The sequence below is a fragment of the Acyrthosiphon pisum genome, chromosome A1, assembly GCF_005508785.2.
Source record: "Acyrthosiphon pisum isolate AL4f chromosome A1, pea_aphid_22Mar2018_4r6ur, whole genome shotgun sequence".
NCBI lineage: Eukaryota > Metazoa > Arthropoda > Insecta > Hemiptera > Aphididae > Acyrthosiphon > Acyrthosiphon pisum.
In genome coordinates this window covers 72,418,184-72,437,407 of record NC_042494.1, presented here as the reverse complement: position 1 = coordinate 72,437,407, position 19,224 = coordinate 72,418,184, and the positions used below count along the sequence as shown (strand labels likewise).

The following is a 19,224-nucleotide window of genomic DNA, read 5'->3' as shown; positions in this document are numbered from 1 at the left end:
GGGAACTCGCACACACTAATGATCAGTCACTACACACATAGATATAGTACTAATGATGGATGTACAATATTTTCTAAATCCAACCCCTTCAAAATGGTTCACTTCGACAGCCTTAACTTTTAATTTTTATCAAACATGTAATATAAAACAAGCTAAAAAAAAATTTCGGGGGGGGGGGGGCACGTGCTCCCAGTGCCCACCCCCTGGCTACGGCACTGTAATGCCCAATAAAAAAGAACCTCCAGATAACATTCCAACATTTAAAAAAAAAGACACAGTTTGATATTTAGGGCTGAGAATTTTATCAGCCCCCCCCTCCCACACAAAAATGTCCTAAACTACACTTATAATTGCATTGAAATCCCAGCCTAGTGATATTAATTGCAGATCTCCAATGAGAATAATTTGTTAAAAGCAAAAATGTACTATTTCTTCCAAAATGTAATACCACAAAAAAAATACTATATCGGCAAACCCCTTATGTATTTATAATTACAATGATAATTTTAATTTTTAATTTCTCAATTTAAAAAATGTACATACATTTGGATTTGACTTTGTTTATCAAAAACGGGTATGTAAATTACCTTAATTTTTAGTATATTGTATTACATTTCTTTTCTTTATATTTTTAGTACATTTATGTTTAAACTTAAAATAATCCTTGATGTTAGGTTAAATAAGCATTTAAAATAATTAAAAATGTTAAATAATTTTTACATAATATTAAATCTACAATCTACATATTATATTGCCTAATGGCAAATACTTGAAGTAAATATGCCACGTATTAGAAATCTATTAAACCAGCAAGATTGTTATTATTAATATTAATTAGTTGTCAGCATGAGTACCCAAAACCATCATTAGCCAAACTCAAGGCAAAATATAATTAACTGAAAAATAATGTTGTTGTTTTTAATAATAGTTATTTAATAGCGAAATTCTATAATGATAATATAATATATTTTTAATAATATTTACCACATAATATTTAGGCACAAGATCTCTATCCAATAATGGTTGAATATCAGATATTGGTAAAGTATCACTCAACATGCACGTATAATTGTAAAATGATCCATCCCAATCTCTTGTCAAATTTGTCTAAAATTATATAAATAAATAATCATGAATCTTTGTTAAATTCCACAATGTTCCTATTGATGAACAAATTATAGTTAACTATACCATAATATTTTTATTGTAATATCTAAATATTGAGAAGATAAAATTATTATTTTGAATGGGTCAGTGATTTGTGGTTAATTTTTGCCCCCCCCCCCCCAACAATTAGAGCCAAGTGCCGTCTATGATTGAAAGTACAGTAAGACTTGCTTAAGACGCACTTTAAGGGACCAGCTCTCTAGAGCGTTTTAAGCAGGAATGAAAAAAAATGAAGTGATTGAAATATCGAGTTAATTTTTATATTATTGAATATAATTTAATGGGCAATACACTAATAAATTAACTATAATTATATACATACATATATTTTTTGCTACTGAATTTAATTAAAAAATATTGTTATTAAATATTTTATTATTGTTTATTAAAATATTGAAATATCTTTGTGTGTTTACGATACTGACAATGCGTTTCAACAAGAAAGTTTTCTATTTTGTTTAGAAAACCCAGAATTTTCTACAGAGGATAATACTTTTTGAATTATAATAGGTATAGCGATAATATAAAATGACTTACTAAATCTCATAATGCAATGAAATACAGTAAAACTGTAATAATAGGTGATAATAAAATAGGTATAGCGATAAAATAAAACAATACAACAATAAGAACACGTAATCAAGTAAAATTTCTATTTTTATTTTCACAAACCTACTAAAGTTTGTCGTAATCTGTTAAACAAAAGAACGTTAAACCAATGGGATAGAGAAAACCGAGCGTCTTAACAAGTGGTTTTTACATTGACTAACATAGGAAATGTCTAGGGACTGACGGAAAATAGCGTCTTATGCGGAAAAGTCTTAAGGGAATTTTACTATATTAATAAACTATATGTATATAATTAAATAAATTATAATAAAACCTTTCCATCATCACACGTAGAATTGATATCCATTGATCCCATTGTTACTATGCTTTTCTTTTGTTCTGGCACAATATACACAGGCTCTACCACAGCAAAATCTTCATTTTCAGTAACAATTCTTGAGATACTACCATAATTTTCTTCATGTGAACGGTCAGGTAAATATCTACCATTCCATCTGTAATTAAAAAATTAAATTCATCAAACTACATAGAAAATACAAAAATTATATTATATAATATATTGCTAACTTTTGAGTATAAGAAGATAGATTATAATATTCAATACAAGTTTACATATCATTAAGTTTTCACACACTTAAATAAATTAAAATTTATTCTACAAAATAAAAGTAAATCTTTCACTCTTTTAACAAGGATTTAATAAAAATTGTTTGTTTTTAATAATAATAAAAAAATAAAAATTATAAACATGTATACATTTTAAAATAAATATAGTAGTAAAACCTATACTACCTATACTAGTAAAATGTTTTAACTTTAAATCAAAAAAATCATTTTATTAAAAAATATACACATTTTGTAAATCAAAGACACAACTCAAAAGTTATTTTTGCCTTTTGGCTATCAGCTTCCAGTTATGCCTTTGTTATTGATAATTTTATAAGCACATATTTAGAAGCACTGTCTTAGAATACCTAGTATATATTATTTAATAACAATTTTAACTAACTTTTTGTGGTTTTCCGAGTTATCAGTAGATTTTACATTAATAACATCAAATGGCATTGGTACATCTGAAAATAAAATGTGTGCCATTATCAATATATTATATCAAATGTACAAAGTATTTTAAGCATTATAAATTTGAAATTATGTGATACTTATATAGTAAATAGTTGGCAATAATATGTAGGTATTCATTTTATATTATTAAGTGCTAAATAGGTATACATATCAATGTTTATGTATAAATACTAGTATTTAAAATCAATGGTATAATTTATGATAATTATTTTTTAATTTAGCACAATATATAACTAATTAAGTATTGTATGTTGTCATTGAAAATATTTATTTTTAGCCACTTAAACTTAGGACTGTGTTAATATTTTTTTACAGCCATTTACTCAATTACCGAATAATAGTTTGATATGATCTCAATGATAATTCTTATTTTGCATAGACCTATTTTAATATGTCATAGTTATTTTACATTATATCTTTAAATAGCTCAGTATTAAAATGTTTAATGAAAGTCATTCAATGACTTATTGAACAACTTACCATGTTCCTGTAATTGAAATGAAGTTCCTTTTTCACTAGCTAAAGTTGATACCAACAACAACACAAAATGTAGAACGCAAAAACATGTTCTTAACGAAAACATAATGTTCAGGTTTCACTAAAATATGTAACAATAACCAAATACTGAAAAACTAAAATTAAATGTTTAATGCTCAAACATCTTCGTCAATGATTCGACGATACCAACTAATTGTAAATTGAACTGCTCATTAGTGCTCAATTAAGCATGAAAATAATGAAGATTGAATATAACTTTCACAAACAATTCAAAAAAACTAAATGGGTTGTTTTCAAAACTATAAAATTGCCTTATCAGTTATCACTTCAAAACTGTGATAAATATTTGATAAGTAGTTAAATGATAAGGAAATAGTCAAAGCACTTTTACAAATAATTAGAATTTAAAATTTTAATGAAGTTTAATATTTAATGAGTAAAATGTATTTAAAATATAACTAAACAACACAATTCATTTAATTAAAATATACATTATCATTTTATTATATTTTGTTTCCATAAAATTACTTTTATTTTGAATTTTCATATTGTAAAAGTAGTCCAGTTTGTGTCCTCCTTGACGTATCTGCGCGTCACCGACTACCGTCAATTGAGGTTATAAACAAATCGACAATTTTCTTTCCTTGATTCTTTCACTGAAAAGTTGTGTTCGCGTTACTTCTTTTAGTTACATCAACATCTTTTAATATTTTATAATCCGGTAAAATGCCACCTAAAGGTGAAAAAAAAGGTAATTATACACTTGTTTATTATATTACTACTACACTAAAGCTGAAATTATTATTTTATATGAAAATTCGACAATCCAATTTGTGCCGTCGCTATAAGCACATGGCCTGTCACCAAATTATTTTCTCGGTCGGTCACAATAAATAATTTTTAATAAATTCGCTCGGAATATTGTCATTGCGTGCTTACTAAAATACCAAGTCTCATGGATGTGCTATACGTCATGATTTAATGTCTATCGAAGTATTCGTGACAGTAACCATTAGTGTCTAATGAATAATTTCAATTTCCCTATACAAATACTCAATACCTACTCTGAACCAACTTTTTTGTTACTGTGCTACATAAACCTCTTCTAGATATTAAATGTTATTGTTGATTTCTATAATCTATTGTTCACCCATAAATATTGTGAACTTAGATTGTATAATTATAAATTAGCAAGGTTTAATTGTTTAGTACCTACCTAATGTATTTTAATTTTACTACACTCTTATTCATAACAACGACCTACATTGACATTAAAATAACTAATATGAAAGTTCTGTAATTTTATGGTACATCCATGATTGGGCCTGAGAAAAAATATAAAATCTACAAACTCAAAACATAGGTTGCTGCCTAGTTAGCTATTGTAGCATTCAGGATTCAAGGAATAAATTGTAGTGTATCGTTACATTCTAGTACAATAATAAGTGTGGTATACCAGCAAAACTCATGGAATTTACCTATCACACTCTGACATTGATTTGAGTGTACAAAATAAATCCGTATCCAATTTTTCTTTGTGAAAATCTTGTTTGTTTTTGAAAAATTATAATTTTGTGAGGCTGAAGAAAAAAAATTCAGGAAGTTAAACGCACATGTTGTGGTAGATCTCTCGTTTTCATCATGCAGCAATTGAAACCAAATATTAATAAAAAGTTTCTATTGCATGCTCTTTTGAGTACCATTATATGCGCTATTACAGATACCAAACCTTAGTGAATTCAAATTTTTATTTATTCTCAGCTTTACTTTTAAAAATAAAAACTTTTTCTTATAGCATATAATATGTACTTATTCCTACCTATATGATATATATTTATATTTTTAATTTGTTATAGATACCTACACTATAATTGTATTTTAAATCTATACTGAATGCATTATATTATTTAAGATACTTTCCCTATGTAATACTTATCCATGCCTTTAATACAAACATTCAATTTTCCTCACTTGTGTTAAATTGTTCTTATAACTTTTGATTTATTACGTAAATTATTTCAATAATGTAGAAAATAAATTGTTTTTTATTGGAAAATTACAACCTGTCTAAACTACATAGTAATATGTGCCTTATAACATGAATTAAGTAACAAGAAATTGTTGTAGAAGAAATTAAGTATACTTTTTAATATCTAGTACACTCAGAGATGTCTTATTTTATAGTTGAACTAACTAATCCCATATATATATATTATTTAAATACTATTACAATATTATTTAAAAATGCTATATTATATAATTTCATTATTTATTTTAGCCAAACCAGCTGCTTCAGGCAGTGGTGGTGGAGATAAGAAACCATCAGGTAGTGAAAAGAAGCCTGCAGCTGCTTCATCTGAAAAGAAACCAGAAAAGAAGCAACCTGCACCAGCTCCTTTACTTGATACCAAAAAGCCCGCTGAAAAAAAATCTGCAGACAAGAAACCTGCAGCTGATAAAAAACCAGCTCCCGAAAAGAAATCTGCTCCTGAAAAAAAAGCAGCTCCCGAAAAGAAATCCGCTCCTGAAAAAAAACCAGCTCCTGAAAAGAAACCAGCAGACAAAAAATCTGCACCAGCAGCTGCCGACAAAAAACCAGCAGATAAGAAGAAGGATGAACCTAAAGCTAAAGCTGAATCTTCCAAGAAGGCTGATCAATCTAAACAGGGTAAGAGTGCAGACAAAGGTACCAAACGACCATCTACAGAAACTGAAAAGCCTGGACCCGCTCCTAAAAAATCTACCGCTAGCAAAGCTGCTGATAGTAAATCTAAGAAGGAGCCAGAAAAGGCCAAAAAAGAAGCAACCAAGAAGAAGGCCGCTGATGCACCTAAAACTGCCCCAGCAGCCAAGAAAGCGGCAACTGATCCAGCTGCTCCTAAAGCACCTAAAAAAACTGTAGCTAAGAAGGACAAGCCTAAGTCGGCAGCCAAACCTAAGACAGGAGATAAGAAAGAAACCAAAGCTGCTGATAAATCTAAGAGACCACTTAAAGGTAAATCAGCCGCAGCTAAGAAAATGATCAAGGGTGCTGCTGCTGCTGCTGCCGCTAAGCTCAGGAAAGAAAAGAAAGCTGATAGTGCCAAGGGTGCTAAAGGTGTTAAAGTTGGATCAAAACGTGATGCAGTAAAGAAAGCACTGAAGTCCAAAATTAGGGTAAATTAAAGTTGATTATTATAACTAGAAAGTAGAATTTCAGTGCACTATTTGTGTTTTCTCTGACTCATGCACATACTACCCATACTCATATTCAATTAATTATATTTATTTTTTAGACTTTAAAAGGACCCCATGGGACTAGAATTCGTAAGATCAGGTATTCCGTCCACTTCCGTCGTCCTAAGACTTTCCAGCCACCGAGGAACCCGAAATACCCAAGGAAATCCGTTCCCAAGAGAAATAGGTAAATAAAATTAGTTACCTATTCCTGTTTAATAATAGAAATTATAATTTGCTGAATATTATCTTTAATATACATATGTTTCAATGATTAGGATGGATGCTTTCAATATAATCAAATTCCCCTTGACAACTGAATCTGCAATGAAAAAAATTGAAGACAATAACACTTTAGTCTTTATTGTACATTTGCGTGCCAATAAGCACCATGTAAAGGCTGCAGTTAAAAAGATGTACGATATCAATGTGGCCAAAGTCAATACTTTGATCAGGTAATTCACAAAATGCCAATATATGCTTTAAGTTTTAATGTTATTTATTTATTATACCATTGGAAGTTGTGTGATGATTTAATGAGAATCTCTCGGAAAAATTATAATTAATCTTATGATTGATACAACTATTAACTGATAATTTCTAATTATAATCTCTTGCTATTAATGTAATATTTTTATTTTAAGTACTACATATTTATTACTTATTATTTAATGTTAACTTACAATGTTTTATCAGTATAATGTATTATATGATGACTTATTGAGAATCTCTCAGATATTCAAAATTATATGATTGACATATTTCCATCTGATTTAAAAATATGAATTAAGTACTCTTTATATTATAAAAAAAAAGATCATAATTATCTAAATAAGATGATGACTTTGAGAATATCAGATATTACAATTACTTGTAATAGATGATTGAAAAATGTATGCTGATAGTTTTTGATCAAATGTATATATTAATTGGTTATTACTATAATTTATAATAATGAGCTTACTGTGTACAATACTCTATATGTATTGTTTGTCAAAAAACTAAGTATACTAAGTATTACGCTATGTTCTAGCTGGTTTGCATGTATGCGGGGAAAAACAAAATAGCTTGTATTTTGCCGCATGCGGGCAACGCGCTTTGCGTGCAGAACAGCATGGTCAGTATATAAAACGCACGCACTCGCCCACACTAGCTAGGACATAGGGTTACTCTGTTATATGATGACTTAATGAGAATCTCTCAGATATTCAAAATGATTGACAGATATCCGTCTGATAATATATTTTGATAACTCACTAGCTATTTTAATTTAATACATAAATACTTATTTTATTCAAACAATTATTGTTTTAATTACATGATGACTTTGAGAATATCAGATATTACTTGTAATAAATGATTGAACATTTGTACTGATAGTTTTTATTAAAATTTTGCTCGAGAATAATATTGAGTTTAAGATATTTTTAAAAACAACTCCTTTGTTATTTTGTATTTACTAGTAATTAATATTTCATTTTTAGGCCCGACGGCAAAAAGAAGGCGTATGTACGATTAGCACGGGATTATGATGCATTGGATGTTGCAAACAAAATTGGTATCATATAAACGTCTGATTGTTTCATATTTACTTTTATTTTAATAAAATAAAAAAAAATTAAAAAACCAAAACTGCGTTCCGTTTTTACGTCAACCCAACTTACATATTTCTGGCATCGATCTAATGGGAGATCTACTGGCCAGTTTCCCAGACAGCATTTTTAAATGATGATATTATAAAAACATTATAATAATATTATAATGTCATAATACAATTTTTAGTTGAACATTTGCTGTCTGGGATTATGTTTCAACGTGGGACTTACAGAACACAAGCAAACGCAATTTTTATTTAATTTATTTAAAATGTTTATTACATATAAAGTCAATTTTACAATTTTATTCACAGTAAACTTTTTTAAATATATTTTAAGAAGGTTGTAAGTAGTTAATCTTTTTCATTAATTGACTGATACATGGCCTTGTTCAAATGCCCATGTAACATTTCCGATAAATTGAAAATTTTACCCTAAAAAACGATTTTGGTTTCTGGTGTAACTCTAAAACAAATGACCGTCCGTAGATATATGAAATTTTGACTGGATGTTTATATTACCGTTTTCTATAAACCATAAAACGTTCAAAATATTTTGACTTGTTTTGAGCTGTTTTCAGACATTTTCAGTTTCCAATTTATTTTGGAATTCAATAATTTTCGATAAACATTTCGGGGAAATTTTTAAAAATAAAAGTATGATATAAGCCAAGGAAGGGGTGGTGTATGGTCCCGGGGTCCACCCCCCTGGGTTCGCCGCTGATCATCATAATCACCAATAACAAAATGATTAAAACACAATCATATGTGAATACAAATTGGTAGTTTTGTCTATTATTTTTATAGATTAAATAAAAACATAATAAGTGAATGAAATTTTTCTCCCCAAATGTTTTTTAAAACATTTCTAAGAAAAACAAAAGAATTATAATATTTACGTTTCTATTCTTAAAAATAAGGAATTAATTTACGTTCCTATTCCTTTAAAAAATAAGGGAATTATTTCCTTCATTCGTTCCTCTAAAAAGGAATCGTTTCTTAACAACACTTACACAGGGGCGTAATTAAGGGGGGACAAGGGGGATAAATCCCCCCAGAGCCTTCATAATATATAATATTATATTATGTACTTGAAAATTTAATATTTTGTGTGTTAAAAAATGTATACCCCCCCCCCCTCCTCAGGACAAATTCCTAATTATACCACTGGTAGGTCAGTGACTGACAATGACTCACTTTAACCTACTGTACAGCAGAGTGAGACCCACTTTACCACCTTTTTTGTTGTTTAAAATCACAATTTTCAACGATTTTTTTGTTTTTTCCAATCCTGGTTTCATTGTAATTTGTATTGAAATAAATATATTTTAAACAAGCATACGGTTTCCATTCATCGCTTCTAATCGTTGTTCTAAGAATAACCTCTATGAATAATTGTATTGATGGTGTTTCACGAACAGGATACGTAGTTCAACTACAAAAAATAGTCTTTCTTATATCCTGTCCTTACAGCATAATATAAACACCCACGCCCTGGCCCTATTAATCTATAAAATTCAGCAGCCAACATACGTTGAATAATTAGTTATAACTTATAATGAACACACGTTGGAAATAAAAAGTCCATTCTAAATATCACAAACTTCAACAACTGTCCGCTATTCAAATTTTGAGCCTTCAGAGATGACAAAACATGTTTTATTAGAAATTAATTAAATACACGTTACATTGTAAAGGTGAAATGTAAAAATGTAGATCATCAACAACCGGTTGATCACACATTCACACGTAAGACCAATGCCAAAGTTCATTGTTTCCATACCAACTTGTTAATAATATAGAGATATTAAACATCAAATTTTATTTTAATCACATTTGTGGTTTGACTTTTATGTTGAGTTGGATGGCGTCAATGATGGTTTTGATAGAAACGACGTTCGTGTTGCTTGTTGAAATGTCGTGGCTCGCGGTAGCCGAAAACTACGGCACGTTTTTGTTGTCCGGCTCCAACCTCGAGTGGCCATCGGTGGCCGAGGAAAGCAGCGACATACTGTTCGGCCGGTACGAACCGCGTAAGATACTCGTGCACGGGTTCCAAATGGACGGTGAGCGTGCCTACGTGGCCATGCCGAGGTTCATGAAGGCCGGCGTGCCGTGGTCACTGGGCGTGTTCCGGTTGGATGTGATGGACTTCGAACCGGACATCCGGCCGTATCCCGATTATAGTAGTTACGGGTTGTGCAGCGGCCGTGGCACCACAACCTGCATCGTAAACGTCGTCGACGTGTACATCGAAAACGGCGTGCTGTGGGCACTGGACACGGGCACCATCAACGTGATGTGGAAGCCGCTGCGCCAGGGCCCGGCGCAGTTGATCAGCGTCAATCTGACCACGCACATGGTTATCGGGGCCACCGACCTGTCGGCCATCACATGGCCGGACAGCGTGCTCGAGTACGTTGTGGCGGTGCGCACGTTGTGTGGCCGGCTGAATGTGTACGTGTCGGACGTCGGCCGGCACAAGATCATCGTGTACGACGTGGACGCCGGCCGGTTGCACGCGATTCAGCTGCCCGAGACCATACCGGTCGACAGTCACCGGCGCGCCGTTCTGCACCTGGTGCCCGTTGGCATGGCCGGCCGCGGTTACCTGTACTTTACGTACCGACACAGCGGTTACATGTTCGCGCTGGACGCGTGGTCTCGCGAGAGCGTGACGTACGGTGCCGTGTCTGAGGTGGGCGTCAAGCCGGTGAGCATGCACGTGCTGGGTTCGGACAGGGGCACCAATGTCTACTTCCGGACGACCGGTGGTGGCAACGACGTGTGGGCGTGGGACGTCAACCGGCCGCTGGAAGTGCGCAGCTTCGTCCTCGTCCACCGTAGCTACCTGTACTTGACGCCGACAGCTGTGGCGGCCGGCTGGCGGAACATGGTGTGGACGGTCGAGTCCAACTACGACGAGTACACCACCGGCAACGTGGACTGCACCGGTCCCAGGGCGCTATTGCGCCCCCTGAATGGCGGCGCGGCCGACGACAGCAACGAGATCTTATAGATATTCGTGCGTGATGATCTTGGCGTTTTTATTTGTTGTCCCGACTCTATTTTGGGCCAATTGTCGCAGTTTAGTTTTCTAAGTTTCATTTCATGTCATGATGATAATTGTTTGCGTTTCCGAGTGTTGTGTAGTTCATCTTGTTTATTCGTTTCTATATTGCCGAAATGGTAAAAAACAGAAACTCCCGACACCAAAGTTATATTATACTTTGACGCAGTGTTCCTATTGAAATATATTGTAGATATTTATGATACATGTGTTGTTTTAAGTATTCGAAGAGACCAATAGGAATAGAATCATAGAACCATAAAAATAAAATCGTTTGACAATTTAAACAATGTGGTTTCTAAAATAAACTTTTTTCTTTGAAACTAATTAATACTTAATATTAAACTTTTTTCGTAATTTTTAAATTATAATTGTATTGTAGTACCTATACCTAATAATATAATAATTGAACAAGTCGCATTCATTCTGAATTGTAGATCCTAATAATAGTACCGAATTCGGCTTCCCTAGCTGTCTTCCAATAATTATCCATAATATTGATACCTATATATATATTATAGCCTATAGGTATATATAATAGTATAATACTATATTTAATGACATATTGTAGTAGAGTAGTACCTATTTAGTGCACCTACTTCAGCCGTCTAGTGGCGCAAATCATATTTTATTTTCCTGTTGGCAAACCTAAAAAATTACCAGCCCACACCAACCCGCCACTCATCAGTCATCATTAATCATCTACAATTCCAAACACGTCTACCGCTTTAAGAGTTGATCACACAATATAATTATATAAGTATATCAGGGGCGGACCCAGTGTGGGGAGGTCAGCTGGCCTCCAGTTTTTTTTCCCAGTTAAATGTGGCCCCTCAAAATGGCAAACTACATAAACATTTTTTTATTTGAAAAAATTATGTACTGTGGCAGATTCAGGGGAGGGGTACGTGTCCCCCTGTAAATTGTCTATCGACAATATTATAATCATTATTGCTTAAAAATGAGAAGTATGTATATTTATTAATACTTTATAGTATTATTAATTAAACTCAAATTATACAATTTATATGTGCCCCCCTCCTCTATCAAAATATCGAAGATCTGTCACTGATTGTGTACAATGATCAATACTTAAGTAATAATAATTTATAAAATGTATACATGCTAAAGAATGTTTCTATACGAATATACAATTACAAATTTACTAATATAATTATATAAATGTATAAGTATATTATGATGTAGGGGTATATTGTATATACAGACGTGGAGACTAAGTAGGTATTAAAGTAAAATAGCGCGTACGAAATTGTTCTTAAACTTATCAACTTATAATCAAGGGCGTCCGCAGGAATTTGTCAAGGGGAGGGAAAAATATTTTCCTTTTTACATTTTTTGTCTCACTATCCTATAAAGTATTTTTGTGACATATTTTCTTTCATATAGACAAGGAATGTAAAAAAATGTATGAATTATACGTACATTGTTAGTTAAAAACTTAATCTTGCTGCATTAATTTTAATTAATCGTTATGTCATTTTAAATTATCAAATACATTATTTTTTAATAGATAAAAAATGTTATCGTTGGTTTTATAGTTTTAGGTAATTCATAAAATAAAACATTTCGAGCTTGAAAAGTTGTAGCTATTTTATGAACATTTAAATTTTTTTTACAAAAAAGTAAAAACTTGGTTGACACTACAGTATTGCACTTGGTCCCACCACTACATATCATAATCTATAAAAGCAACGTTCTTAGTTCTGGCCCTTGAATCGAGTGTAAAAAAAAAATATATATTTTTATTTTTAAACAGTTTATTTTGCGATATTGTATATTACAACGGTACCTAATGATTGAGGTTGGGATTATAATGCACTTTGCGTTGTTTTCCAAATCTACGGGATACTCGTTTTATAACATAAATACATTGAATTTTTTGACGATTTTAAATGTAAGGTTATTTTATGTATTTAAAGATTTTTAGAGCATTTTGAAATTTTTTATAAATTTAAATTTGAAATTTTCACATGTTATATGATTTTTACAATAAATATATGATCTTAAGTCTAAACCTATAGGTATAGAAAAAAAATAGTTAATTTTTAGATTAAAAAGGTAGTCTAAATGATAAGTTCTGTCTGTTAAACTTTTCTACAATCATTTAAAAGTTTAAAACGTATAATTATAATTTTTATCTTTAATATTAAAAATAAAAATAATTTAGTGCACTATTTAGAACTGTTAGGTCATTTTTAGTTTTTTTAGAACATTCAAATCATCAATAATAATATATGATAATCAACCAGAAAAAAGCCAAGAGAGGGGCAACTGCCCCTACTTGCCCCCCCTGCGGACGCCCTTGCTTATAATGTACCTAAATTCGAAAAACACGAGTGTAAAAATATGTTAGATAATAGATATATTATATAAGATTTTATGAAGTTGATATGGAAGTGAAATACCGTTCATTATGCCTCCACTCCAAATTCAGGCATAATATGGGTATTGCACAATTTTTTTACTGCCAACACATATAGCTAGAGACTCAGTTATAAACTTATTTTTTAGTATATTATAAATTATTATGTTTCTGAACATAAATAATAACAAAGTATTAACAATGTAGCTTTGGAGTTTTTTTTAATTAACTTTGTATATGTCTATGTGTATAACTTTTATTTATTACATATTATATAACTAATAAATAAACTTTCTTTGTTATTCATATAATTATAGTAATTATTATTATTTGTATAGTAAACATTCCATTTTTAATATATATATTATAAAAGTTATTTAATTAATATCTTGACCTTAAAATAAAAAGCTTGCAATGTTTTGGGTAATTTTGGGTAATTATAAAGTGCAAATTATTTAAATATTTAATTTTTTTTTCTAAATAAATTCATATTCCCCTATGAAGAAAAAAACAGTAATTTAAGTATAATACAAAGTAGTCCAAAAATGATTGCATGGATTTTACTAATGACAACATAATATTAAGAATGTCTGCCTTTTTTATAAGTTGAAAATTATTTACAACAAACCAGGATCTAGTAATTTTTATATCTATACGCATAAGTCATAATTACTTAATTAAAAAAATAATAATACAAATTTATAATTTTGGAAGTAGTAATTAGGAATGAAAACATAAACGTATTTGTGAACAGATGGAAAAGTTAATCTAATTAGAATAAATACAACAACAATAATAGTCACAGAGGAAATAAATGTAATATAATAAGTATTTTTTTTATTTTTTAATACACATTTTATTTGTGACCTCGTCGTGTTTTGACCAACGGCTTAGCTCGAGCACCTTTTTTATTTGATTTCTTTTTGTCCATACGCATTTTAGCACGCATATCTTTTTTCATTCTTGGATCCACTACCTTGTAAGGTCCTTTCACGCCAGCTGGACGTTTCGCTCTCTTGGCAGCTGTGTGTTTTTTGGATACAACATATTTAATTTCTTGTTTAGGTTGTTTCAATTTTTTATAAATCCTAAAAGAAAAATGTTTATTAAAACAAATTGTATCACTGAAAAAAATCATATTAAACACTTACTGTCTGACTTGTCGAGCTTTTTCAGCTTCTGTAACATCAGAATTTTCTACAACACCTTCCAACTTCTTCTTTGCCTTTTCCATTTGACGTAGTGCACGCTTCTTCTTTCTAGCCTTAGCCTCACCAACTTTTTTAATAGGTCTTATATTTATATCTTCATGTCGTTTGCCAAATTCTTCCACCAGTTCCTAAATCATTATGAATAGTATAAAATTAATATTATGTTTACAAAAACTGATAGATAATAAAATGTTTTTAAATATACCTTAGGTACAGGCACGTGTTTACGCATGTGTTTTGCTTCATCATCTACAAACCAATCTGGCAGATCTTCATCATTGAACGCAAACCTATTCCAGGCACTATCAATAATGTCTCTTTTCATTTTTTTTGAAGAAGCCATCATTGTACCCAAAGCAAGACCGTCATCATCTAACATTCTAGCATTCCTCTTCTTCTTCTTTTTACCTATTCATAACGATTACATTTAAGTATGAAGTCCAAATAATTAATAATATTGCTTTTCCTTCACCTGCAAGTGTGAGTACAGGTTTATCATCCCATTCATTTATGGGTATTGCAGCACTTTGATCTTCAGCTTCACTGATTTCAGATTCAGTATCAGAGTCTGTAGTTTCATCATCTTTTTGGTTCACTTTTATATTTTTATTGGTCATTTTTAAATTAACTTTTTCATTTTCATTGTCATCATCATCATCATCATCTAAGTTCTCTCTATACATTTTGCCGCCTTTAGATTTAATTACAGCAGCCATTTTTTCTAATTCGTAATCTTCATCTTCTTCTCTTTCTACATTTTTAAACACATCCTATGCAAAATTATAATTATTCAACTATTCATAATTTCAACCATTCCATAACTCTATTAAATATAATATTATAATTGTATAGTTATTTACTTTGTCAAACCAAAGTTCAGCTTTAGAAGTACGTTTGTCCTTTACGTCTCGATAATCAAGATCAGTTATCAGAGGATGGTTTTCGTTAGGATCAGAAAAAGTTACTTTTTTTTTGGGTAATGCTTTTGATGATAGATTTTTATCCGTAAAACCTGTTAAAACAAATACAATTTAAATGAATGCATTTTTTTTTATAAAAACAAACAACATTCAACATACCTAATCCTTCAGTATCACTATCAACTTCATCTGATGAATCTTGTTCTGATGCACTTTCATCTGAACGGTAAAACCTACACAAATAAAATAGGTGATAAAATGAAAGTAAAGGTTACAAATGATAATTTTTCATTATTACATTCCAGATTTGTCGAGGTATGTTTTGTTTGGATCATATTTTGCTTTTTTAGGCAAAATCTCAACATCAGAATCCTCAGAATCAATTATATCTGGTTCTTGATCAATTACAGTGTCTAAAGCTTTTTTTGTTTTTATATTTGAAAGTTGAAATACACCAGTTTCACGTTCTTCAGTTGGTCCCAAATCATCTTTATGTACCATTTTTAAATTCATTTGAGTATGTAGCTTTGTTCTTTCTTTGTTGGTCTTTTTCTTCTTGCGCTTTAATTCTCTTCTTTCCTCGTCCTACATAAGTCATCGATCAATATAAAACAATTCAAAATATATAACAACGAAATGTGTTAGATGTACACACCTGTAACTCTTTGATTTCCTTATCGACATCATCCAATTCTCTTTCATCTTCTGAAAGCTCAACATCATTTTCCTTATTTTCGTCAGCTTCCCCAGATTCAACATTTTCTTCTTTATCTTGGAACACCTTCCACCAATTCATTATTGATCTTATATCTTTTCGGCCTAAAACTTTAATATCTTTGCAACATTCTTTAATTTCGTCTGTTGTACTAGGGTGGTTCGCTATAATTGGATCATCTAAAACAATCTAAAAAAGGGCAAACAAATCAAACAATTAAAAGTCATAATAACTATAGTAAAACTTGCTTAAGACGCTCTTTAAGGAACCAGTTCAAAAGAGTAGCTTTGCGGGAAAGCATCTTAAGTGAGTTTTACTATATGTCTAAATACAAAGAAAAAATTAAATTTGTAAATATGTGAAATTTTGGCCAGTAAACTATCTATAAATTCATTGGTTCAAACCGGAGTAAAATTATCCAGCACCGGGATACTAAACTATGTTAATAATATGGTGTAAAGATCCCAGTGCATCCCCCCCTGGCTTATGTCATAGTTTTATTTTTAATTTTTAAAGTTTCCGTGAAATGTTCATCAAAATGTATTGATTATTACTTATTAGTTATTAGATTAGATTTGGACATTAGGTATTTTGTTGATAACACATCAAATTCGATAATAATTAATTAACATACATTGTAAATATAAATTTAAAAATGTAAATAATATAATTGTTTTTTTTTTTTTATTGGTCTTAAACTTGGAAAATTGTGTTTATTAAGAAATGAAATGTATGCATATACCTACTCAGGAAAAGGACAGAAAAACAGTAGTTAAATACATTTTTTTTGGACTCCCCCCCCCCACCTGAATGAATCCTGGTTGCGCCACTGGAGTATATTAATAACTATTAATAACTTACTTCATATGCATCTTGTAATGCTATGGCTGGATTTTTGCATTGCATATAAGTTGAAACGGGCAATTGTTTAAATAGTATGGTCGCGTTATCAGGATAACCTTCTGCTTTTGGCTTCTTTTGGGTTTTGCTTTCAGAATCTAATTTTACCTAAAAACACATACACGTATAAATATATATATATATGTAATATAATATAATAGGTACTTATTAACATAAAAAATATAAATCATTTACTCGTGGATTGACTTCCAAGTCTTTGAAAACATAGCTTGGATTAAAGAAACGCATATCTAGTTTAGATGGCTTCAAGTAATATTGGCAAACAACAAATATTTCAGCAGACTCGCTACGTGATGCTTGAGGTTTGGTAGCATGTACTTTCCTAAAAAGTTGTTTAAAAACCCACATAAGGGCGTTGTAATCTTTGGAGCGGAAAACTTTAGTAATGAACCATCCGCCTTCCCTGAGATTATGACAACATAACTTCAACGCACTTAAGGTGAGACAAGATTGAGTATAAGCATCGTAAATCCAATTTTGACCTACACAGATACAATTTAATACATTTTATAATAAAAATTAATATTTAAAAAAGATCAAATGTATACTGACCAACGTTGGGAGCTCCGTCATTCAGCACAACGTCCGCTTTGTATGTTTGAAGCTCTTTGTTGAGAGCCGACTGACATTGTGGAGTTGTAATGTCTTCCGTTAAACATATACAACCAGGTACGGGCTTTATCGGATACAAATCGACACCTACAACGATGCTGGACACCGGCATATTTTGTTTGGCCACTTGCATCCATCCTCCAGGAGCGGCGCAAAGATCAATAAGAACACGGGCTTTCTGCAGGAATTCGAACTTTCTGTTCAACTGGAGTAATTTGAAAGCAGCACGAGATCTGAATCCTGTTTAAATGTCACATGGAGTTTAGAAAGGATCGTTATTACAGACACGACTGGACTTTGTAATAAATCAGAAAAAAAATTACTAACCGGTTTCCTTAGCTAAATGGTAGAACTTATCTTTACGCTGTTTTCCGATTTTACTCTTTTTACCCATTTTGATGTGCACGGGCAAGGGATGCTATGAATTTAATACAATATGTGACAAAGTCACTAATAATAATCGAAATTATATTATCCTCATTGTACTTATTTCAAATTTTGAATAAGTAATGTTTTTGAATAACTAAGAAGTATAGTGATATGTTATCTTGTTAGGTTATGTGCTTTTGTATACACGTGATACACGGCCAATGTGCGTGCGCGGATACCAAAGCTATTGTAAATGGATATTTCGCGGGTTTCCGTGAGAATTTGAATAATTACAAATACGAGTGCACAGCATAGATATACACAACAACTATAGATAGTTTTATATAGACAGCCGTCTCCTTCTTGTCATCGAAGTCGGCTGCCATTTACAAAGCAGGCAATGTTTACAAAATAATATTATCACAGTATATATGTATAAATAAATATATATGTATATAAATCAATGTAAAATAAATCATAAATGTAAACATTCCTAGGGCACTATGGATACAGGTATGCTACGCCGCCATTTTGCGACTAATAATGTTATATGAATATGAATTTCTCTCCCTTTATTTTATCATTTTATCATTGATAAATGAGTCGCAAAATGGTGGCATAGCATACCCATTATATGTAGAGCCTTTAACATTGCCTGCTTTATAAATGGCGGCCGATTTCAACTGTCACAGCTGTAGTATAAAGACGGTTATCTATTTGTTGTATATATCTATAGTGCACAGTAGTCAAATAGGAATAATGAAAATAAAAGTAAATAAACATTAATTGAATTTGTTGATACTAAAGGATTTAAAGATTGAGGTGATATTAATATATATAAGTAAATAGGGGTTGACTATAAAAAACTATATTAGGTGAAATAATTAATCATGCT

General features: G+C 31.1%; 4 protein-coding genes across 4 annotated transcripts in view; 2 read left to right on the top strand and 2 right to left on the bottom strand.

The window, feature by feature from the left end:
* The window catches only part of LOC100161262, an 11,188-nt gene extending 7,562 nt beyond the window's left edge, over positions 1–3,626 (bottom strand). The window contains exons 1-4 of the mRNA XM_001942906.5: positions 3,301–3,626; positions 2,747–2,810; positions 2,051–2,231; positions 985–1,107 (exon numbers count right to left, since the gene is read on the bottom strand). Of these exons, the coding sequence (XP_001942941.2) occupies positions 985–1,107; positions 2,051–2,231; positions 2,747–2,810; positions 3,301–3,403 (471 nt within the window). The 5' untranslated portion in view covers positions 3,404–3,626. The remainder of the gene's footprint in view (positions 1–984; positions 1,108–2,050; positions 2,232–2,746; positions 2,811–3,300) is intronic.
* Positions 3,627–3,918: 292 nt separating this feature from the next.
* On the top strand, positions 3,919–8,166 carry LOC100166785 (neurofilament heavy polypeptide). Its single transcript, XM_008181032.3, has 5 exons — positions 3,919–4,069; positions 5,597–6,474; positions 6,594–6,721; positions 6,813–6,989; positions 8,019–8,166. Exons 1-5 carry the CDS (start codon positions 4,045–4,047, stop codon positions 8,101–8,103), a joined length of 1,293 nt encoding a protein of 430 aa, XP_008179254.1. The 5' UTR covers positions 3,919–4,044; the 3' UTR covers positions 8,104–8,166.
* Positions 8,167–10,004: 1,838 nt separating this feature from the next.
* Positions 10,005–11,147, top strand: LOC103308143. The gene has a single exon (XM_008181039.3). It carries the CDS (start codon positions 10,005–10,007, stop codon positions 11,145–11,147), a length of 1,143 nt encoding a protein of 380 aa, XP_008179261.3.
* A 3,227-nt stretch (positions 11,148–14,374) lies between these two features.
* Positions 14,375–18,489, bottom strand: LOC100165454 (pre-rRNA 2'-O-ribose RNA methyltransferase FTSJ3). The gene is made up of 12 exons (XM_001942802.4): positions 18,288–18,489; positions 17,901–18,200; positions 17,523–17,830; positions 17,289–17,435; positions 16,368–16,616; positions 16,011–16,297; positions 15,872–15,945; positions 15,653–15,804; positions 15,265–15,562; positions 14,998–15,200; positions 14,733–14,920; positions 14,375–14,669 (listed from the first exon to the last, which is right to left on the bottom strand). Exons 1-12 carry the CDS (start codon positions 18,352–18,354, stop codon positions 14,438–14,440), a joined length of 2,505 nt encoding a protein of 834 aa, XP_001942837.1. The 5' UTR covers positions 18,355–18,489; the 3' UTR covers positions 14,375–14,437.
* Positions 18,490–19,224: the final 735 nt, after the last annotated feature.

Bases quoted from the DNA above. Each gene is read 5' to 3' on its own strand.
- LOC100165454 (XM_001942802.4), bottom strand. From the start codon at position 18,354: ATGGGTAAAAAGAGTAAAATCGGAAAACAGCGTAAAGATAAGTTCTAC. The intron at 16,298-16,367 runs GTGTGTACATCT...TGACTTATGTAG, and splicing joins AGGAAATCAAAGAGTTACAG to GACGAGGAAAGAAGAGAATT. The intron at 15,946-16,010 runs GTAATAATGAAA...TTATTTGTGTAG, and splicing joins TACCTCGACAAATCTGGAAT to GTTTTACCGTTCAGATGAAA.
- LOC100166785 (XM_008181032.3), top strand. From the start codon at position 4,045: ATGCCACCTAAAGGTGAAAAAAAAG. The intron at 4,070-5,596 runs GTAATTATACAC...TATTTATTTTAG, and splicing joins ACCTAAAGGTGAAAAAAAAG to CCAAACCAGCTGCTTCAGGC. The intron at 6,990-8,018 runs GTAATTCACAAA...TTTCATTTTTAG, and splicing joins AAAGTCAATACTTTGATCAG to GCCCGACGGCAAAAAGAAGG.
- LOC103308143 (XM_008181039.3), top strand. From the start codon at position 10,005: ATGGTTTTGATAGAAACGACGTTCGTGTTGCTTGTTGAAATGTCGTGG.